The sequence below is a fragment of the Rhamphochromis longiceps genome, linkage group LG4, assembly GCF_057381845.1.
Source record: "Rhamphochromis longiceps isolate RC_006_pf linkage group LG4, R_longiceps_female_GT1.1, whole genome shotgun sequence".
Classification (NCBI taxonomy): Eukaryota; Metazoa; Chordata; class Actinopteri; order Cichliformes; family Cichlidae; genus Rhamphochromis; species Rhamphochromis longiceps.
In genome coordinates this window covers 21793414-21818586 of record NC_140560.1, presented here as the reverse complement: position 1 = coordinate 21818586, position 25173 = coordinate 21793414, and the positions used below count along the sequence as shown (strand labels likewise).

Here is a 25173-nt window from a genome sequence, read left to right as displayed (position 1 = left end):
ATTTTACGAAAACTGAAGTGAGCTCGTTCCAAGTTTTCTTTTAAGTTGTTTTTTATTTGTAATAATTCTAATTCAGTAATAAAGACTGGCATAAGGACGTTCGAACGCTTTTATTTGCTGACCTCTAATTCGCCATTATGTTGCTTTTCCTGCGCATGCGCTCCGTCCAAAGGAGACCTGTCGAGGTCGAATTGTAGGGGTTTTTCAGTTTTGTTCAAAACAGGGTACAAAAATGCCTGCAGACTACGATAAAGGGGCATACCCAGAGCCTCCTCGGCAGACTCCGGTTGTGGACAAACAAACAGCACTGCCAAACCCAGCTCTGATTTTGTCTAAGCTCTTCTATTATTCCGTGGACCTGCCTGTCACCACATTTAGAGGTAACTGGAAGCTAACTCGGCTAACAGGGTAGCTCTACAACATAGCACAAGAACTGAGGACGCTGTATACGCATTCTGGTTTATTTAAAGTGGTGCTTTTTCTTCCACTGAATTGTTTAAATCTAGATAAGTTACAAGCTTTGTTTTGTGCGAGTAGATGTCAGGTTTTGCGGTAGAAGTCCGCGGTTAGTTAGATGTTTATGCTAGCAATGTACAACCTACTCAGCCTGGACTGAGTTTATATGAGCTTTGAACCCTTTCCTTCCTTCGCCCAGATGCTGTTGACAGTATTCGGGCTAAAAACAAGATCGTGTACTACCACCAGAAGTTCCGTCGTGTTCCTGACCTGACGGAGTGCAAAGAGGGAGATTACCCCTGCTACTACGAGGCAGAGATGCAGTGGAGGAGAGACTAGTAAGTAACATACGAGTGAGATTCAGAGGGATGAAAACTTTTCACATGAATGCATTTTTTGTCCACCAGTCTGCACTTTGTAATGTTAATGACAAAGGAAAACATAGTTTTAGAGTTGTTTTGTAAACTAATTAAATTTAAGCAACTGAAATGCGTTTTGCAAATATATACAGACATCATTTATTGTGCATTAAAAGTCCTAAAGATGTTTCAACTTGAGTGGAGGCACAAGTGTAACACACACACTGTTAATGAATCAAACACATATTGCATTATGCCTAGGTAAAATCGTCTACAAAAACGCAAAATACTCACATCACAACCTCATCTTTTGGGCTTCATCTTTGTCAAAAGGTTTGTGGGCATTTTGAATAAATAACATGGTGCAGGTCAGGAAGTACAAGTTTTGTTAGCATGCCCCTCTGACATCAAAAAAGTCTCATACACTGTTTTGTTTTGTTTTTTGTTTTTTTAATCAGTAGGGTGGAAAGTAACCGAGTTAATATTTACAAAGCTCAAATTCATTTTATAAAGAAAATGTGTACTGTATTTAATAAATAAAAAATAAGGTTAGGCTTTGGTTCATATTATAGATGAATGAATATATAGTGAAATTGCATGCAATGTCCTCTCAATACAAAGCTCTGGGGGACAAGAGGCTTACAATATGTCTATTTAAAAAACAAACAACTGTATAAAGCCTATAATATATGTACAAGCCTGTAAAAGTAAACATAGAATTTATAAAATGTCTAAGTAAAACATAGATCATGCCAAAACAGGACATGTCATGTTCTACAGCCATTTATTGCACGATTTGTTTTTCACTTTACAAAATAGCTTTTGGTTAAAAAAAAAAGTTTTTGTTTTTCTCACTGTTTCTACTGTTCTGAAAAGTTAAAACAGTGTCTGGGGTGGGGTGGATCTTTCATGAGGCTCTGGGCTTTTTTCTTTATGTGACAGGATACTGACAGACTTCTTTGCGTTTGTGTTGATGCTTCTAAATGACTCAGAGCATGAAGCAAAAGATGTAACTGGCCAGAAGTCCCAGCATTCTGGCAGAGCAATACCTACAGCTCATCACCTGGCCAACACACCTTCTGCAAAAAGCATGGTGGTGACAGGATCGAGCACATATCCCCAAGCATGCTTTGGAGATTTTTTTGCAGGGATTGCATGAGTGTAGCCAAATATAGGAGAACATTAAAGAAACTGTGTTCACCAGAGTGCAGTAACATGAATAGGGGGCAGCAGTTCACCTTGTAGCACAATGACACAAAGCAAACTGCCAGTATGGTGCTTGCTGGCTTCAGAAACGGTCTCAAACAGCATTAGAGCATTCCAGTCAGCCAGACTGAAAGACACATAACAATTTGGGAGAGATCAGAAGATGGCAAGTCTGTCTGACAGACTTTGACAGAAAATGAAAATCCCCTTGTGTTTCTGTCTTGTCCCTCAGCAAAGTGGATCAGGAGATCGTGAAGGTGATCCAGGAGCGTTTGAGGGCCTGCCAGCAGAGAGAAGGACACAGCTACCAGCAGAACTGTGCTAAGGAAATTCAGCAGTTCAATGAGGTGACAAAGAACTTCCAGTCACGCTGTAAGTACTGAGCTGTTCCAGAGCTTTGATGTGTGCAGTTTATAAGCAATAAGTGTTCAGTCATGGCACACAACATTTATCATTAAGTGTCATTATTTCCAGCTTTTGAGTTTGTGAGTTTGCTTTTCTTTTCCTATGTAAAGGAGATTTGGGTTTTTGCATATTGTGATTTCCTGATTTTTGGAGAGCTTTTTCTGTTTTGCTGCACAGTCGCTTCATGTATTAAATTGTCATCTTTCCTCTTTGTAGATGGAGACCTGGGAGCTTATGCCAGTGCAAGGAAATGTCTAATGAAGCAAAAAGAGCGAATGATGGCAGCTCAGGCCCAGAATGCTTAAGAATCTCTCTCTCTCTCCTATGTAATAACTGTAAAATAAAGTTTATGTTAAATCACAACTTTCTACTTTGCTTTTTTTCACACAAATTAACTAAAGTGAATGAACTGCTGCATGAAATTTAATTAATGTAATTAAAAGGGATGGAGTTTTAGTATTGATCTGCTTGAGTGGCATTAAACCATACTTTGCCTTTGAGGTGTTCTCTTTAATGCAGGTTGAAAGGCAGAGAGCAAAAGTAAGTGAGAGATGTTAACCGAGAAACTATACTGTCAGTAAAGGTGCAAAAACTAGTCTGAAGCCAGAAATTTATACCATCAACTAGTCAGACATTCCCATTTGAGTATCAGAGCTGGCAAAAGTACAGACATTAGTTAAGTAAAAGTTCATAAACTACTGTTAAAAAATATTCCACTAAAAGTTGAAGTACTGACTCAACTCATTTACTCAAGTAAAAGTAAAAAAGTAGCTGAAGGATGTTTCTTGAGATTACTCTATTCTGTAACTTATCTGTTAATAAAATATACCATGTTCTGAATGAGAGATTTGCAAAACAAATTAAAACGTACAGCTCTGCTATCACTTCCAACATAAATGAAGACAGGAAACTAAACAGCAGTGACGTTTGTAGGATTACTGAAATTGGGTTAGCTGGTATATAATGATGTGCTACTTGATCGCTAGCGACACAGATATGTTAGCATAATATAAACTGAAGCTAGACGATGAACGCTAACTTTTTTCCACTCAAAGTTAACGTGAGTGTTCCCGAAGGTTCGGGACAAATGCAATCGCATGGCAGGATGCTGTAAACGGACCGAACTTCAGTCGGGAGAACAGCTGAGATAATCCATCCACAATACCAGATTAGTTATTAATATACTGCTGAATGGGCTGGGCTGTAGTTACATCATAAAGTTTTGAAAACTAAGCTTTAAAATGATTAGTGGTAATAAAACCCGAGAGAGGCCGACAGTGATCACTGACTGTTTTTAGGGCTTGTTGAGATTAAATAGAACAAGATACAAAGCATTAAAACATGTAAAAAACACAAAAGCCTTATTAAACACAGAGTAGTTTGGGCCCGGAAGCAGGATTCATCACGTCATCACCCAAAGACCGGATTCCTTCCATTTAGCAGTTAGTACGAGCCAAGCTAGCTTTTATCATATTGGACTAGAGCAGGGGTCAAGGCCCCGTCTCCTGCAGGTTTTAGATATCACCCTGGGTCAACACACCGGAATCAAATGATCAGTTCATTACCAGGCCTCTGGAGAACTTCAAGACATGTTGAGGACGCAATTTAGAGTCCCCCACCCCTGGATTAGAGTAAAAATAGGATGACAACCTCCTTGTGACGAGGGAAAGATAAATCTGTGGTTGTCCCGTGATTACACTGAATTTTCTTTTTTGTTTGATGACGAACTGCAAGTAGTTCCAGCAACCAACTAAACCAACTAAAGGCCCAGATGTTGATCGTGTAACACCCTCAGCGTCTTTTGACTGCAGAGTAACTGCACAGATTGTCTGGTGGGAGGCAACCCATCTCCAAACAGTTGCAGCCCAATTTGGACTGACTGCAGTCTCTCAGACAGATTGCTCTGTCATGGTCTCAGCTGCAGGTCAGTCTGTGATGTTGGAGATCTTTGATAAACAGATGAATTATGAAGGAAGAAAAATACAATCAGTTTGATCCACCTTCTGGAACCCATCTGCTAATAATTAAATCATACCTGGATAGAAGAACATATAGAGGAACACTATCAGTGATGGATGGGCCTCCCCAGAGCCAGATCTCTGTGAGATCATCCTGACAGAGAACAGAACAAAAGGCAGAAACATCCAAAGAAGAGCTTTGAACATCCTTCATGAACCCTGGAGAACTGATCCTGAAGATCCTCACAGAGCTGACATAGAGCTGAAGAATAAAGGCACTCATACTTAATATTCACTCTGAAGCTCGTTAGAATAGTACAAGCTCTGTTTTTACTGTATATGCTGTATATGTATATCCATGTATGTTTCAATAAATCATCCACCTGCCAAGACATAAAGAATAATGGGTGGCTCAAGACTTTTACACAGTACTGTGTGTGATGACTAGTTTTTTGGGATCCAATCATAAAGTTGCACATTCTTACTAATCAATCGATCATCACTGCAACAAAAACGAGACACCAGCAGTCATCAGATTAAATGTGAGGAAGAGGAAGTGGGATCTTCAGATTATGTTATAGATGACAGCAGGTCATGCGTTTGTGTATTTGTGTGAACGTACGTGACACCCAGTGACTGTCTCGCTTAGACAAACACAACATGTTATTTGGAGAAATGACGCTTGGCCGTCTTTTGTCTGCATTTTCCATGGTAGGTGATTATTTAGCCGCTTTTGTGTTTTATTCTATAGAACTATCCATTCACCTGTCAGCTTTGTGCATTACTATAAAACTCACAGCAGGGGGGTCACGAGGGCGAAAATAAAGGGCAAAGGCTGTAAAAATAACAGAACGTGTACACAACAGCATTAAAGATAAGATGACAACGAGACAGAAACGTAAAGAGAGCGTGCCCATTAAGCTCATGACTCTGATCCGTTTAATTTAAACAGGAAATTAATGTTAAGGGTCTCACACACACACACAAACACACGCATGCGGCAGATTGTGTTAAAGTAAACACCAAACTAAACACCAACTCTGTGTGTTTCAAAAGAGCCCGCAGAGAAGAAAGGCTTAATTAAAAGTAATATATTTTGGATTGTCAATCTTTAATATGAAGTATAATATATAAAGCAAGCCTAAAAAAAAGAAAGGAAAAGACGATTAATTACATGTATTAAATGTACCCCGATTGTTCTCTGACAGGTTTGAAATGCAGAGCTGCATTATGGATCATTTATAGCCTTAATTTTGCTAAGCTTGCAAATCTTAATCTAATTTATTTGACATTAATGTGTAGGGCGATATGAATGTAGCACAGCATTTACTCTCAGCTAACCTGCCCCTGTCCTTGAATCTTTAAAATACAACTGAAGAACCAAAGAAGAGAAAAAAAACCCACAAAAACACAAGAAACACATACTGGAACACTTGTTTTCTGGCTGGCATCACGTTACTGTGGCCTAAAAGAGTCTAAAGGTGTTTGTGCAGAGCATTTTAAACTGCATTAATACATTCATGATGAGAAAAATCCCTGAAATCTACACCATAACCTTCCACGTGACCTGATGTGCACCTCCCATGAAATATAATTACACTTGAATGGCGTGGAAGGTTGGAACATAGGGTTAAAAGGACATAGATTTCCTGCAGAAGCCTAAATCAAACTTCAAGCACAGGACAGAAAGTGATTAAAACAGTGTGTGTGTGTGTGTGTGTGTGTGTGTGTGTGTGTGTGTGTGTGTGTGTGTGTGTGTGCATGCGTGTGAGAGACTTCAACACAGCAGCAAGCAGGTGCACCGAGGACCCTCGCGCTCACTTTTTGCATATATGTGTATGATAGAATTTGGAAAACACATCGGTGCAAATTGAAAGGCTGTGTCATAATATCTTCTGTTTTTGTGTTTGTTGGTTTGTTTTTATTTCGTTTTTTTTTTGCGAGCTGGTTATCAGATGAATCCAGAAGCCAGAGAATCCCCCGCCCTTCTCTGTTGGTCTCCACCCTGTGGAGCAAGCAGTGGGCACACCTCGCAAATGGGGGGCGCGCTTACTCCCCGCAAATGGGCAATAGAAAACCGATGCCTGTGCAATCCCCAAAATGCTCTATAACTCTTGTAATGGCTACAGATCCTAAAGTGTGAAACTAAGTTGTTTACTTAAATGTATTCATCTGAAAAATGCTGACAGGATGTGTTCAGATTTGCCTCACTCAATACTTTGTAACATAACCTTTGTTGGCAATAACAGAGGTCAAACGTTTACTATAGGTCTTTACCAGGTTTGCACACACAGTAGCTGGTATTTTGGCCCATTCCTCCATGCAGATCTTCTCGAGAACAGTGATGTTTTGGGGCTGTCGCCGAGCAACACGGACTTTCAACTCCCGCCACAGATTTTCTATGGGGTTGAGGTCTGGAGACTGGCTAGGCCACTCCAGGACTTTCAAATGCTTCTTACGGAGCCACTCCTTTGTTGCCCGGGCGGTGTGTTTTGGATCATTGTCATGTTGGAAGACCCAGCCTCGTTTCATCTTCAAAGTTCTCACTGATGGAAGGAGGTTTTGGCTCAAAATCTCACGATACATGGCCCCATTCATTCTGTCCTTAACACGGATCAGTCGTCCTGTCCCCTTGGCAGAAAAACAGCCCCATAGCATGATGTTTCCACCCCCATGCTTCACAGTAGGTATGGTGTTCTTGGGATGCAACTCAGTATTCTTCTTCCTCCAAACACGACGAGTTGAGTTTATACCAAAAAGTTCTACTTTGGTTTCATCTGACCACATGACATTCTCCCAATCCTCTGCTGTATCATCCATGTGCTCTCTGGCAAACTTCAGACGGGCCTGGACATGCACTGGCTTCAGCAGCGGAACACGTCTGGCACTGCGGGATTTGATTCCCTGCCGTTGTAGTGTGTTACTGATGGTGACCTTTGTTACTTTGGTCCCAGCTCTCTGCAGGTCATTCACCAGGTCCCCCCGTGTGGTTCTGGGATCTTTGCTCACCATTCTCATGATCATTTTGACCCCACGGGATGAGATCTTGCGTGGAGCCCCAGATCGAGGGAGATTATCAGTGGTCTTGTATGTCTTCCATTTTCTGATGATTGCTCCCACAGTTGATTTTTTCACACCAAGCTGCTTGCCTATTGTAGATTCACTCTTCCCAGTCTGGTGCAGGTCTACAATACTTTTCCTGGTGTCCTTCGAAAGCTCTTTGGTCTTGGCCATGGCGGAGTTTGGAGTCTGACTGTTTGAGGCTGTGGACAGGTGTCTTTTATACAGATGATGAGTTCAAACAGGTGCCATTCATACAGGTAACGAGTGGGGGACAGAAAAGCTTCTTACAGAAGACGTTACAGGTCTGTGAGAGCCAGAGATTTTCCTTGTTTGAGGTGACCAAATACTTATTTTCCACCCTAATTTACGAATAAATTCTTTACAAATCCTACCATGTGAATTCATGTATTTTTTTTCCACATTCTGTCTCTCACAGTTGAAGTGTACCTCTGGTGCAAATTACTGACCTCTGTCATCATTTTAAGTGGGGGAACTTGCACAATCGGTGGCTGACTAAATACTTTTTTGCCCCACTGTAACATGGAAGACAAAAAAAAACGTGGATTCAAGTGAATCCACTCAGATTTACGATGTTAAACGACAGAGATTTCCAAACATGTAGTGTTGCTTTGCATTTCAGTCCAACATATGAATATTTTGTTCTAAAGTTCCAAAAAGAAGTAGCGTTTCACATGAAAAAAAAAGTGTGTCTGTGTATGTTTTCCTTACTCACATTATTGCTTGGTTCCAGGTGCAGTAATGGATGGACTGATTTGCATACCTTCATGAAAGGAACAAACATTAATCATTATTATTTTGTTGTTTCACAGGTGTCTGACAGACATTTTTAGCAGCTATCACAAGCTTTACTATTATTGTATTTGAGATTTTCTACTTACTGTAAATAATGCGATATTTAAAACGAGGCTGCTGGCTACAATTATTCAAGTTCAGTGCTGTACTGGGATCACTATGGATACTTTTCCTACTTAGTCAGCTAAAAACAGGCGAAAGTCCTGCCTACATCCTCAAGTATCAATGGCTAGTTTATACCGATGAAGATGAGAGCCCAGAGAAAGTTTGCAACTGCTCAGCAATCCTGCAGGGAGAGAAGGAGGCATTGCTGCAAGCCAAATTACTGACCATCACCAACAACTTCCAGAAGGTTATTCAGATCCCTGATGAGTATTACATCAATGCAACCCAAGACTGCAGGTTTGTTGCTCTAAATGGCAGCTTTCAGTAACTCTTTAACTCTTGGTCATGATTTTAATATATGGACTTTTAAAAGCAACGTTACTTCTTCAAAACTGTGAATTTACAGGAAATTCCAAAAAAGTAGGAAATACATAACATTCCCGTTAAGCAAGGAAGAAGAGGACTTTCCTCTGGCTTACTCTATGGTTGTCCATCACAAGGTATGTATTTTGTATAATAAAATTTTACTGCAAATCTTTGCAGTAGATGTAAACGGTGCTTACATTTGGATTGTTTACATTTTAAATTTCAAAATTTTCTACACACACACACACACACACACATCTATCTTATATATATATATATATAGGGTGCAAGATGCTAGCAGGCAAGGCATACATGGAACGCCATAACCAAGTGGCCGGCATAGTGTACAGGAACATCTGTGCCGAGTATAACCTGGAAGTCCCGAGGTCAAAATGGGAGATGCCCCCAAGGGTGGTGGAGAATGACCGAGCTAAGATCCTGTGGGACTTCCAGATACAGACGGACAAAATGGTGGTGGCTAACCAACCGGACATAGTGGTGGTAGACAAACAGAAGAAGACGGCCGTAGTGATCGATGTAGCGGTTCCGAATGACAGCAATATCAGGAAGAAGGAACACGAGAAGCTGGAGAAATACCAAGGGCTCAGAGAAGAGCTCGAGAGGATGTGGAGGGTGAAGGTAACGGTGGTCCCCGTGGTAATCGGAGCACTAGGTGCGGTGACTCCCAAGCTAGGCGAGTGGCTCCAGCAGATCCCGGGAACAACATAGGAGATCTCTGTCCAGAAGAGCGCAGTCCTGGGAACAGCTAAGATACTGCGCAGGACCCTCAAGCTCCCAGGCCTCTGGTAGAGGACCCAAGCTTGAAGGATAAACCGCCCGCAGGGGCGTGCTGGGTGTTTTTATACATATATATATATATATATATATATATATATATATATATATATATATATATATATATATATATATATATATATATATATATATACATATATATATATGTATATGTAAACGTTGCCATGCGTTTACATGTGTTGTTATGGGTTAACTGTCCGTTGCCATGCATTTACATGCGTTGTTATGGGTTAACTGTCCGTTGCCATGCGTTTACATGCGTTGTTATGGGTTAACTGTCCGTTGCCATGTTAATGCATGGCAACGGTCAGGTAACCCATGGCAACGGACCGGTTACCATGGCAACGGACCGGTTACCATGGCAACGGACCGGTAACCCATGGCAATGGACAGTTAACCCATAACAACGCATGTAAACGCATGGCAACGGACAGTTAACCCATAACAACGCATGTAAACGCATGGCAACGGACAGTTAACGCATGGCAACGGACAGTTAACCCATGGCAACGGACAGTTAACCCATAACAACGCATGTAAACGCATGGCAACGGACAGTTAACCCATAACAACGCATGTAAACGCATGGCAACGGACAGTTAACCCATAACAACACATGTAAACGCATGGCAACGGACAGTTAACGCATGGCAACGGACAGTTAACCCATGGCAACGGTCATATAACCCATGGCAACGGACAGTTAACCCATAACAACGCATGTAAACGCATGGCAACGGACAGTTAACCCATAACAACGCATGTAAACACATGGCAACGGACAGTTAACGCATGGCAACGGACAGTTAACCCATGGCAACGGTCATATAACCCATGGCAACGGACAGTTAACCCATAACAACGCATGTAAACGCATGGCAACGGACAGTTAACCCATAACAACGCATGTAAACGCATGGCAACGGACATTTAACCCATAACAACGCATGTAAACGCATGGCAACGGACAGTTAACCCATAACAACGCATGTAAACGCATGGCAACGGACAGTTAACCCATAACAACACATGTAAACGCATGGCAACGGACAGTTAACGCATGACAACGGACAGTTAACCCATGGCAACGGTCAGGTAACCCATGGCAACGGACCGGTTACCATGGCAACGGACCGGTTACCATGGCAACGGACAGTTAACCCATAACAACGCATGTAAACGCATGGCAACGGACAGTTAACCCATAACAACGCATGTAAACGCATGGCAACGGACAGTTAACCCATAACAACGCATGTAAACGCATGGCAACGGACAGTTAACCCATAACAACGCATGTAAACGCATGGCAACGGACAGATAACCCATGGCAACGGACAGTTAACCAATAACAACGCATGTTAACGCATGGCAACGGACAGATAACCCATGGCAACGGACAGTTAACCCATAACAACACATGTAAACGCATGGCAACGGACAGTTAACCCATAACAACGCATGTAAACGCATGGCAACGGACAGATAACCCATGGCAACGGACAGTTAACCCATAACAACACATGTAAACGCATGGCAACGGTCAGGTAACTCATGGCAACGGACCGGTTACCATGGCAACGGACCGGTTACCATGGCAACGGACCGGTAACCCATGGCAACGGACCGGTTACCATGGCAACGGACCGGTTACCATGGCAACGGACCGGTAACCCATGGCAACGGACAGTTAACCCATAACAACGCATGTAAACGCATGGCAACGGACAGTTAACCCATAACAACGTATGTAAACGCATGGCAACGGACAGTTAACCCATGGCAACGGTCATATAACCCATGGCAACGGACAGTTAACCCATAACAACGCATGTAAACGCATGGCAACGGACAGTTAACCCATAACAACGCATGTAAACGCATGGCAACGGACAGTTAACCCATAACAACGCATGTAAACCGATGGCAAAGGACAGTTAACCCATAACAACGCATGTAAACGCATGGCAACGGACAGTTAACCCATAACAACACATGTAAACGCATGGCAACGGACAGTTAACGCATGGCAACGGACAGTTAACCCATGGCAACGGTCAGGTAACCCATGGCAACGGACAGTTAACCCATAACAACGCATGTAAACGCATGGCAACGGACAGTTAACCCATAACAACACATGTAAACGCATGGCAACGGACAGTTAACGCATGGCAACGGACAGTTAACCCATGGCAACGGTCAGGTAACCCATGGCAACGGACCGGTTACCATGGCAACGGACCGGTAACCCATGGCAACGGACCGGTTACCATGGCAACGGACCGGTAACCCATGGCAATGGACAGTTAACCCATAACAACGCATGTAAACGCATGGCAACGGACAGTTAACCCATAACAACACATGTAAACGCATGGCAACGGACAGTTAACGCATGGCAACGGACAGTTAACCCATGGCAACGGTCATATAACCCATGGCAACGGACAGTTAACCCATAACAACGCATGTAAACGCATGGCAACGGACAGTTAACCCATAACAACGCATGTAAACACATGGCAACGGACAGTTAACGCATGGCAACGGACAGTTAACCCATGGCAACGGTCATATAACCCATGGCAACGGACAGTTAACCCATAACAACGCATGTAAACGCATGGCAACGGACAGATAACCCATGGCAACGGACAGTTAACCCATAACAACACATGTAAACGCATGGCAACGGACAGTTAACGCATGGCAACGGACAGTTAACCCATAACAACGCATGTAAACGCATGGCAACGGACAGTTAACCCATAACAACGTATGTAAACGCATGGCAACGGACAGTTAACCCATGGCAACGGTCATATAACCCATGGCAACGGACAGTTAACCCATAACAACGCATGTAAACGCATGGCAACGGACAGATAACCCATGGCAACGGACAGTTAACCCATAACAACACATGTAAACGCATGGCAACGGACAGTTAACGCATGGCAACGGACAGTTAACCCATAACAACGCATGTAAACGCATGGCAACGGACAGTTAACCCATAACAACGTATGTAAACGCATGGCAACGGACAGTTAACCCATGGCAACGGTCATATAACCCATGGCAACGGACAGTTAACCCATAACAACGCATGTAAACGCATGGCAACGGACAGTTAACCCATAACAACGCATGTAAACGCATGGCAACGGACAGTTAACCCATAACAACGCATGTAAACACATGGCAACGGACAGTTAACGCATGGCAACGGACAGTTAACCCATGGCAACGGTCATATAACCCATGGCAACGGACAGTTAACCCATAACAACGCATGTAAACGCATGGCAACGGACAGTTAACCCATAACAACGCATGTAAACGCATGGCAACGGACAGTTAACCCATAACAACACATGTAAACGCATGGCAACGGACAGTTAACGCATGGCAACGGACAGTTAACCCATGGTAACGGTCATATAACCCATGGCAACGGACAGTTAACCCATAACAACGCATGTAAACGCATGGCAACGGACAGTTAACCCATAACAACGCATGTAAACGCATGGCAACGGACAGTTAACCCATAACAACGCATGTAAACACATGGCAACGGACAGTTAACGCATGGCAACGGACAGTTAACCCATGGCAACGGTCATATAACCCATGGCAACGGACAGTTAACCCATAACAACGCATGTAAACGCATGGCAACGGACAGTTAACCCATAACAACGCATGTAAACGCATGGCAACGGACAGTTAACGCATGGCAACGGACAGTTAACCCATGGCAACGGACCGGTTACCATGGCAACGGACCGGTTACCATGGCAACGGACCGGTAACCCATGGCAACGTACCGGTTACCATGGCAACGGACCGGTTACCATGGCAACGGACAGTTAACCCATAACAACGGACAGTTAACCCATAACAACGCATGTAAACGCATGGCAACGGACAGTTAACCCATAACAACGCATGTAAACGCATGGCAACGGACAGTTAACCCATAACAACGCATGTAAACGCATGGCAACGGACAGTTAACGCATGGCAACGGACAGTTAACCCATGGCAACGGTCATATAACCCATGGCAACGGACAGTTAACCCATAACAACGCATGTAAACGCATGGCAACGGACAGTTAACCCATAACAACGCATGTAAACGCATGGCAACGGACAGTTAACCCATAACAACGCATGTAAACGCATGGCAACGGACAGTTAACGCATGGCAACGGACAGTTAACCCATGGCAACGGTCATATAACCCATGGCAACGGACAGTTAACCCATAACAACGCATGTAAACGCATGGCAACGGACAGTTAACCCATAACAACGCATGTAAACGCATGGCAACGGACAGTTAACGCATGGCAACGGACAGTTAACCCATGGCAACGGTCATATAACCCATGGCAACGGACAGTTAACCCATGGCAACGGTCAGGTAACTCATGGCAACGGACCGGTTACCATGGCAACGGACCGGTTACCATGGCAACGGACCGGTAACCCATGGCAACGGACAGTTAACCCATGGCAACGGACCGGTAACCCATGGCAACGGACAGTTAACCCATAACAACGCATGTAAACGCATGGCAACGGACAGTTAACGCATAACAACGTATGTAAACGCATGGCAACGGACAGTTAACCCATGGCAACGGTCATATAACCCATGGCAACGGACAGTTAACCCATAACAACGCATGTAAACGCATGGCAACGGACAGTTAACCCATAACAACGCATGTAAACGCATGGCAACGGACAGTTAACCCATAACAACGCATGTAAACGCATGGCAACGGACAGTTAACGCATGGCAACGGACAGTTAACCCATGGCAACGGTCAGGTAACCCATGGCAACGGACAGTTAACCCATAACAACGCATGTAAACGCATGGCAACGGACAGTTAACCCATAACAACGCATGTAAACGCATGGCAATGGACAGTTAACGCATGGCAACGGACAGTTAACCCATGGCAACGGACAGTTAACCCATAACAACGCATGTAAACGCATGGCAACGGACAGTTAACCCATAACAACGCATGTAAACGCATGGCAACGGACAGTTAACCCATAACAACACATGTAAACGCATGGCAACGGACAGTTAACGCATGGCAACGGACAGTTAACCCATGGCAACGGTCAGGTAACCCATGGCAACGGACCGGTTACCATGGCAACGGACCGGTAACCCATGGCAACGGACCGGTTACCATGGCAACGGACCGGTAACCCATGGCAACGGACAGTTAACCCATAACAACACATGTAAACGCATGGCAACGGACAGTTAACCCATAACAACGTATGTAAACGCATGGCAACGGACAGTTAACCCATGGCAACGGTCATATAACCCATGGCAACGGACAGTTAACCCATAACAACGCATGTAAACGCATGGCAACGGACAGTTAACCCATAACAACGCATGTAAACGCATGGCAACGGACAGTTAACCCATAACAACGCATGTAAACACATGGCAACGGACAGTTAACGCATGGCAACGGACAGTTAACCCATGGCAACGGTCATATAACCCATGGCAACGGACAGTTAACCCATAACAACGCATGTAAACGCATGGCAACGGACAGTTAACCCATAACAACGCATGTAAACGCATGGCAACGGACAGTTAACCCATAACAACGCATGTAAACGCATGGCAATGGACAGTTAACGCATGGCAACGGACAGTTAACCCATGGCAACGGACAGTTAACCCATAACAACGCATGTAAACGCATGGCAACGGACAGTTAACCCATAACAACGCATGTAAACGCATGGCAACGGACAGTTAACCCATAACAACGCATGTAAACGCATGGCAACGGACAGTTAACCCATGGCAACACATGTAAACGCATGGCAACGGACAGTTAACGCATGGCAACGGACAGTTAACCCATGGCAACGGTCAGGTAACCCATGGCAACGGACCGGTTACCATGGCAACGGACCGGTAACCCATGGCAACGGACCGGTTACCATGGCAACGGACCGGTAACCCATGGCAACGGACAGTTAACCCATAACAACACATGTAAACGCATGGCAACGGACAGTTAACCCATAACAACGCATGTAAACGCATGGCAACGGACAGTTAACCCATAACAACGCATGTAAACGCATGGCAACGGACAGTTAACCCATAACAACGCATGTAAACGCATGGCAACGGACAGTTAACCCATAACAACACATGTAAACGCATGGCAACGGACAGTTAACGCATGGCAACGGACAGTTAACCCATGGCAACGGTCAGGTAACCCATGGCAACGGACCGGTTACCATGGCAACGGACCGGTAACCCATGGCAACGGACCGGTTACCATGGCAACGGACCGGTAACCCATGGCAACGGACAGTTAACCCATAACAACACATGTAAACGCATGGCAACGGACAGTTAACCCATAACAACGCATGTAAACGCATGGCAACGGACAGTTAACCCATAACAACGCATGTAAACGCATGGCAACGGACAGTTAACCCATAACAACGCATGTAAACGCATGGCAACGGACAGTTAACCCATAACAACGCATGTAAACGCATGGCAACGGACAGTTAACCCATAACAACGCATGTAAACACATGGCAACGGACAGTTAACGCATGGCAACGGACATTTAACCCATGGCAACGGTCATATAACCCATGGCAACGGACAGTTAACCCATAACAACGCATGTAAACGCATGGCAACGGACAGTTAACCCATAACAACGCATGTAAACGCATGGCAACGGACAGTTAACCCATAACAACGCATGTAAACGCATGGCAATGGACAGTTAACGCATGGCAACGGACAGTTAACCCATGGCAACGGACAGTTAACCCATAACAACGCATGTAAACGCATGGCAACGGACAGTTAACCCATAACAACGCATGTAAACGCATGGCAACGGACAGTTAACCCATAACAACGCATGTAAACGCATGGCAACGGACAGTTAACCCATGGCAACACATGTAAACGCATGGCAACGGACAGTTAACGCATGGCAACGGACAGTTAACCCATGGCAACGGTCAGGTAACCCATGGCAACGGACCGGTTACCATGGCAACGGACCGGTAACCCATGGCAACGGACCGGTTACCATGGCAACGGACCGGTAACCCATGGCAACGGACAGTTAACCCATAACAACACATGTAAACGCATGGCAACGGACAGTTAACCCATAACAACGTATGTAAACGCATGGCAACGGACAGTTAACCCATGGCAACGGTCATATAACCCATGGCAACGGACAGTTAACCCATAACAACGCATGTAAACGCATGGCAACGGACAGTTAACGCATGGCAACGGACAGTTAACCCATAACAACGCATGTAAACGCATGGCAACGGACAGTTAACGCATGGCAACGGACAGTTAACCCATGGCAACGGTCAGGTAACCCATGGCAACGGACCGGTTACCATGGCAACGGACCGGTTACCATGGCAACGGACCGGTAACCCATGGCAACGGACCGGTTACCATGGCAACGGACCGGTAACCCATGGCAACGGACAGTTAACCCATAACAACGCATGTAAACGCATGGCAACGGACAGTTAACCCATAACAACGCATGTAAACGCATGGCAACGGACAGTTAACCCATAACAACGCATGTAAACGCATGGCAACGGACAGTTAACGCATGGCAACGGACAGTTAACCCATGGCAACGGTCATATAACCCATGGCAACGGACAGTTAACCCATAACAACGCATGTAAACGCATGGCAACGGACAGTTAACCCATAACAACACATGTAAACGCATGGCAACGGACAGTTAACGCATGGCAACGGACAGTTAACCCATGGCAACGGTCAGGTAACCCATGGCAACGGACCGGTTACCATGGCAACGGACCGGTAACCCATGGCAACGGACCGGTTACCATGGCAACGGACCGGTAACCCATGGCAACGGACAGTTAACCCATAACAACACATGTAAACGCATGGCAACGGACAGTTAACCCATAACAACGTATGTAAACGCATGGCAACGGACAGTTAACCCATGGCAACGGTCATATAACCCATGGCAACGGACAGTTAACCCATAACAACGCATGTAAACGCATGGCAACGGACAGTTAACCCATAACAACGCATGTAAACGCATGGCAACGGACAGTTAACCCATAACAACGCATGTAAACGCATGGCAACGGACAGTTAACCCATAACAACGCATGTAAACGCATGGCAACGGACAGTTAACCCATAACAACACATGTAAACGCATGGCAACGGACAGTTAACGCATGACAACGGACAGTTAACCCATGGCAACGGTCAGGTAACCCATGGCAACGGACCGGTTACCATGGCAACGGACCGGTTACCATGGCAACGGACCGGTAACCCATGGCAACGGACCGGTTACCATGGCAACGGACCGGTAACCCATGGCAACGGACAGTTAACCCATAACAACGCATGTAAACGCATGGCAACGGACAGTTAACCCATAACAACGCATGTAAACGCATGGCAACGGACAGTTAACCCATAACAACGCATGTAAACGCATGGCAACGGACAGTTAACCCATAACAACGCATGTAAACGCATGGCAACGGACAGTTAACCCATAACAACGCATGTAAACGCATGGCAACGGACAGTTAACCCATAACAACGCATGTAAACACATGGCAACGGACAGTTAACGCATGGCAACGGACATTTAACCCATGGCAACGGTCATATAACCCATGGCAACGGACAGTTAACCCATAACAACGCATGTAAACGCATGGCAACGGACAGTTAACCCATAACAACGCATGTAAACGCATGGCAACGGACAGTTAACCCATAACAACGCATGTAAACGCATGGCAATGGACAGTTAACGCATGGCAACGGACAGTTAACCCATGGCAACGGACAGTTAACCCATAACAACGCATGTAAACGCATGGCAACGGACAGTTAACCCATAACAACGCATGTAAACGCATGGCAACGGACAGTTAACCCATAACAACGCATGTAAACGCATGGCAACGGACAGTTAACGCATGGCAACGGACAGTTAACCCATGGCAACGGTCATATAACCCATGGCAATGGACAGTTAACCCATAACAACGCATGTAAACGCATGGCAACGGACAGTTAACGCATGGCAACGGACAGTTAACCCATGGCAACGGACAGCTAACCCATAACAACGCATGTAAACGCATGGCAACGGACAGTTAACCCATAACAACGCATGTAAACGCATGGCAACGGACAGTTAACCCATAACAACGCATGTAAACGCATGGCAACGGACAGTTAACCCATAACAACGCATGTAAACGCATGGCAACGGACAGTTAACGCATGGCAACGGACAGTTAACCCATGGCAACGGTCATATAACCCATGGCAACGGACAGTTAACCCATAACAACGCATGTAAACGCATGGCAATGGACAGTTAACGCATGGCAACGGACAGTTAACCCATGGCAACGGTCAGGTAACCCATGGCAACGGACCGGTTACCATGGCAACGGACCGGTTACCATGGCAACGGACCGGTAACCCATGGCAACGGACCGGTTACCATGGCAACGGACCGGTAACCCATGGCAACGCATGTAAACGCATGGCAACGGACAGCTAACCCATAACAACGCATGTAAACGCATGGCAACGGACAGTTAACCCATAACAACGCATGTAAACGCATGGCAACGGACAGTTAACCCATAACAACGCATGTAAACGCATGGCAACGGACAGTTAACGCATGGCAACGGACAGTTAACCCATGGCAACGGTCATATAACCCATGGCAACGGACAGTTAACCCATAACAACGCATGTAAACGCATGGCAACGGACAGTTAACGCATGGCAACGGACAGTTAACCCATAACAACGCATGTAAACGCATGGCAACGGACAGTTAACGCATGGCAACGGACAGTTAACCCATGGCAACGGTCAGGTAACCCATGGCAACGGACCGGTTACCATGGCAACGGACCGGTTACCATGGCAACGGACCGGTAACCCATGGCAACGGACCGGTTACCATGGCAACGGACCGGTAACCCATGGCAACGGACAGTTAACCCATAACAACGCATGTAAACGCATGGCAACGGACAGTTAACCCATAACAACGCATGTAAACGCATGGCAACGGACAGTTAACCCATAACAACGCATGTAAACGCATGGCAACGGACAGTTAACGCATGGCAACGGACAGTTAACCCATGGCAACGGTCATATAACCCATGGCAACGGACAGTTAACCCATAACAACGCATGTAAACGCATGGCAACGGACAGTTAACCCATAACAACACATGTAAACGCATGGCAACGGACAGTTAACGCATGGCAACGGACAGTTAACCCATGGCAACGGTCAGGTAACCCATGGCAACGGACCGGTTACCATGGCAACGGACCGGTAACCCATGGCAACGGACCGGTTACCATGGCAACGGACCGGTAACCCATGGCAATGGACAGTTAACCCATAACAACGCATGTAAACGCATGGCAACGGACAGTTAACGCATGGCAACGGACAGTTAACCCATGGCAACGGTCATATAACCCATGGCAACGGACAGTTAACCCATAACAACGCATGTAAACGCATGGCAACGGACAGTTAACCCATAACAACGCATGTAAACGCATGGCAACGGACAGTTAACCCATAACAACGCATGTAAACGCATGGCAACGGACAGTTAACCCATAACAACACATGTAAACGTATGGCAACGGACAGTTAACCCATGGCAACGGACAGTTAACGCATGGCAACGGACAGTTAACCCATGGCAACGGTCATATAACCCATGGCAACGGACAGTTAACCCATAACAACACATGTAAACGCATGGCAACGGACAGTTAACGCATGGCAACGGACAGTTAACCCATAACAACGCATGTAAACGCATGGCAACGGACAGTTAACGCATGGCAACGGACAGTTAACCCATGGCAACGGTCAGGTAACCCATGGCAACGGACCGGTTACCATGGCAACGGACCGGTAACCCATGGCAACGGACAGTTAACCCATAACAACGCATGTAAACGCATGGCAACGGACAGTTAACCCATAACAACGCATGTAAACGCATGGCAACGGACAGTTAACCCATAACAACACATGTAAACGCATGGCAACGGACAGTTAACGCATGGCAACGGACAGTTAACCCATGGCAACGGTCAGGTAACCCATGGCAACGGACCGGTTACCATGGCAACGGACCGGTAACCCATGGCAATGGACAGTTAACCCATAACAACGCATGTAAACGCATGGCAACGGACAGTTAACCCATAACAACGCATGTAAACGCATGGCAACGGACAGTTAACGCATGGCAACGGACAGTTAACCCATGGCAACGGACAGTTAACCCATAACAACGCATGTAAACGCATGGCAACGGACAGTTAACCCATAACAACACATGTAAACGCATGGCAACGGACAGTTAACGCATGGCAACGGACAGTTAACCCATGGCAACGGTCATATAACCCATGGCAACGGACAGTTAACCCATAACAACGCATGTAAACGCATGGCAACGGACAGTTAACCCATAACAACGCATGTAAACACATGGCAACGGACAGTTAACGCATGGCAACGGACAGTTAACCCATGGCAACGGTCATATAACCCATGGCAACGGACAGTTAACCCATAACAACGCATGTAAACGCATGGCAACGGACAGTTAACCCATAACAACGCATGTAAACGCATGGCAACGGACAGTTAACCCATAACAACGCATGTAAACGCATGGCAACGGACAGTTAACCCATAACAACGCATGTAAACGCATGGCAACGGACAGTTAACCCATAACAACGCATGTAAACGCATGGCAACGGACAGTTAACCCATAACAACGCATGTAAACGCATGGCAACGGACAGATAACCCATGGCAACGGACAGTTGACCCATAACAACACATGTAAACGCATGGCAACGGACAGTTAACGCATGGCAACGGACAGTTAACCCATAACAACGCATGTAAACGCATGGCAACGGACAGTTAACCCATAACAACGTATGTAAACGCATGGCAACGGACAGTTAACCCATGGCAACGGTCATATAACCCATGGCAACGGACAGTTAACCCATAACAACGCATGTAAACGCATGGCAACGGACAGATAACCCATGGCAACGGACAGTTAACCCATAACAACACATGTAAACGCATGGCAACGGACAGATAACCCATGGCAACGGACAGTTAACCCATAACAACACATGTAAACGCATGGCAACGGACAGTTAACGCATGGCAACGGACAGTTAACCCATGGCAACGGACCGGTTACCATGGCAACGGACCGGTAACCCATGGCAACGGACCGGTTACCATGGCAACGGACCGGTAACCCATGGCAATGGACAGTTAACCCATAACAACGCATGTAAACGCATGGCAACGGACAGTTAACGCATGGCAACGGACAGTTAACCCATGGCAACGGTCATATAACCCATGGCAACGGACAGTTAACCCATAACAACGCATGTAAACGCATGGCAACGGACAGTTAACCCATAACAACGCATGTAAACGCATGGCAACGGACAGTTAACCCATAACAACACATGTAAACGCATGGCAACGGACAGTTAACCCATAACAACACATGTAAACGTATGGCAACGGACAGTTAACCCATGGCAACGGACAGTTAACGCATGGCAACGGACAGTTAACCCATGGCAACGGTCATATAACCCATGGCAACGGACAGTTAACCCATAACAACACATGTAAACGCATGGCAACGGACAGTTAACGCATGGCAACGGACAGTTAACCCATAACAACGCATGTAAACGCATGGCAACGGACAGTTAACGCATGGCAACGGACAGTTAACCCATAACAACGCATGTAAACGCATGGCAACGGACAGTTAACGCATGGCAACGGACAGTTAACCCATGGCAACGGTCAGGTAACCCATGGCAACGGACCGGTTACCATGGCAACGGATCGCTTACCATGGCAACGGACCGGTTACCATGGCAACGGACCGGTAACCCATGGCAACGGACAGTTAACCCATAACAACGCATGTAAACGCATGGCAACGGACAGTTAACCCATAACAACGCATGTAAACGCATGGCAACGGACAGTTAACCCATAACAACACATGTAAACGCATGGCAACGGACAGTTAACGCATGGCAACGGACAGTTAACCCATGGCAACGGTCAGGTAACCCATGGCAACGGACCGGTTACCATGGCAACGGACCGGTAACCCATGGCAACGGACCGGTTACCATGGCAACGGACCGGTAACCCATGGCAATGGACAGTTAACCCATAACAACGCATGTAAACGCATGGCAACGGACAGTTAACCCATAACAACGCATGTAAACGCATGGCAACGGACAGTTAACGCATGGCAACGGACAGTTAACCCATGGCAACGGACAGTTAACCCATAACAACGCATGTAAACGCATGGCAACGGACAGTTAACCCATAACAACGCATGTAAACGCATGGCAACGGACAGTTAACCCATAACAACACATGTAAACGCATGGCAACGGACAGTTAACGCATGGCAACGGACAGTTAACCCATGGCAACGGTCATATAACCCATGGCAACGGACAGTTAACCCATAACAACGCATGTAAACGCATGGCAACGGACAGTTAACCCATAACAACGCATGTAAACACATGGCAACGGACAGTTAACGCATGGCAACGGACAGTTAACCCATGGCAACGGTCATATAACCCATGGCAACGGACAGTTAACCCATAACAACGCATGTAAACGCATGGCAACGGACAGTTAACCCATAACAACGCATGTAAACGCATGGCAACGGACAGTTAACCCATAACAACGCATGTAAACGCATGGCAACGGACAGTTAACCCATAACAACGCATGTAAACGCATGGCAACGGACAGTTAACCCATAACAACGCATGTAAACGCATGGCAACGGACAGTTAACCCATAACAACACATGTAAACGCATGGCAACGGACAGTTAACGCATGGCAACGGACAGTTAACCCATGGCAACGGTCAGGTAACCCATGGCAACGGACCGGTTACCATGGCAACGGACCGGTAACCCATGGCAACGGACCGGTTACCATGGCAACGGACCGGTAACCCATGGCAATGGACAGTTAACCCATAACAACGCATGTAAACGCATGGCAACGGACAGTTAACCCATAACAACGCATGTAAACGCATGGCAACGGACAGTTAACGCATGGCAACGGACAGTTAACCCATGGCAACGGACAGTTAACCCATAACAACGCATGTAAACGCATGGCAACGGACAGTTAACCCATAACAACGCATGTAAACGCATGGCAACGGACAGTTAACCCATAACAACACATGTAAACGCATGGCAACGGACAGTTAACGCATGGCAACGGACAGTTAACCCATGGCAACGGTCATATAACCCATGGCAACGGACAGTTAACCCATAACAACGCATGTAAACGCATGGCAACGGACAGTTAACCCATAACAACGCATGTAAACACATGGCAACGGACAGTTAACGCATGGCAACGGACAGTTAACCCATGGCAACGGTCATATAACCCATGGCAACGGACAGTTAACCCATAACAACGCATGTAAACGCATGGCAACGGACAGTTAACCCATAACAACGCATGTAAACGCATGGCAACGGACAGTTAACCCATAACAACGCATGTAAACGCATGGCAACGGACAGTTAACCCATAACAACGCATGTAAACGCATGGCAACGGACAGTTAACCCATAACAACGCATGTAAACGCATGGCAACGGACAGTTAACCCATAACAACGCATGTAAACGCATGGCAACGGACAGTTAACCCATAACAACGCATGTAAACGCATGGCAACGGACAGATAACCCATGGCAACGGACAGTTAACCCATAACAACACATGTAAACGCATGGCAACGGACAGTTAACGCATGGCAACGGACAGTTAACCCATAACAACGCATGTAAACGCATGGCAACGGACAGTTAACCCATAACAACGCATGTAAACGCATGGCAACGGACAGTTAACCCATGGCAACGGTCATATAACCCATGGCAACGGACAGTTAACCCATAACAACGCATGTAAACGCATGGCAACGGACAGATAACCCATGGCAACGGACAGTTAACCCATAACAACGCATGTAAACGCATGGCAACGGACAGTTAACGCATGGCAACGGACAGTTAACCCATAACAACGCATGTAAACGCATGGCAACGGACAGTTAACCCATAACAACGTATGTAAACGCATGGCAACGGACAGTTAACCCATGGCAACGGTCATATAACCCATGGCAACGGACAGTTAACCCATAATAACGCATGTAAACGCATGGCAACGGACAGTTAACCCATAACAACGCATGTAAACGCATGGCAACGGACAGTTAACCCATAACAACGCATGTAAACACATGGCAACGGACAGTTAACGCATGGCAACGGACAGTTAACGCATGGCAACGGTCATATAAC

General features: G+C 45.9%; 2 protein-coding genes across 2 annotated transcripts in view; both read left to right on the top strand.

The window, feature by feature from the left end:
- Positions 1-192: 192 nt before the first annotated feature.
- Positions 193-2789, top strand: ndufb10 (NADH:ubiquinone oxidoreductase subunit B10). Its single transcript, XM_085403799.1, has 4 exons — positions 193-380; positions 656-794; positions 2254-2393; positions 2643-2789. The coding sequence occupies exons 1-4, from the start codon at positions 233-235 to the stop codon at positions 2729-2731; spliced, it is 516 nt and encodes a 171-aa protein (XP_085259925.1). The 5' UTR covers positions 193-232; the 3' UTR covers positions 2732-2789.
- A 5565-nt stretch (positions 2790-8354) lies between these two features.
- The window catches only part of LOC146671540 (beta-1,3-galactosyl-O-glycosyl-glycoprotein beta-1,6-N-acetylglucosaminyltransferase-like), a 30872-nt gene continuing 14053 nt past the window's right edge, over positions 8355-25173 (top strand). Inside the window, exons 1-2 of the mRNA XM_085403785.1 lie at positions 8355-8662; positions 8772-8865. Of these exons, the coding sequence (XP_085259911.1) occupies positions 8355-8662; positions 8772-8865 (402 nt within the window). The remainder of the gene's footprint in view (positions 8663-8771; positions 8866-25173) is intronic.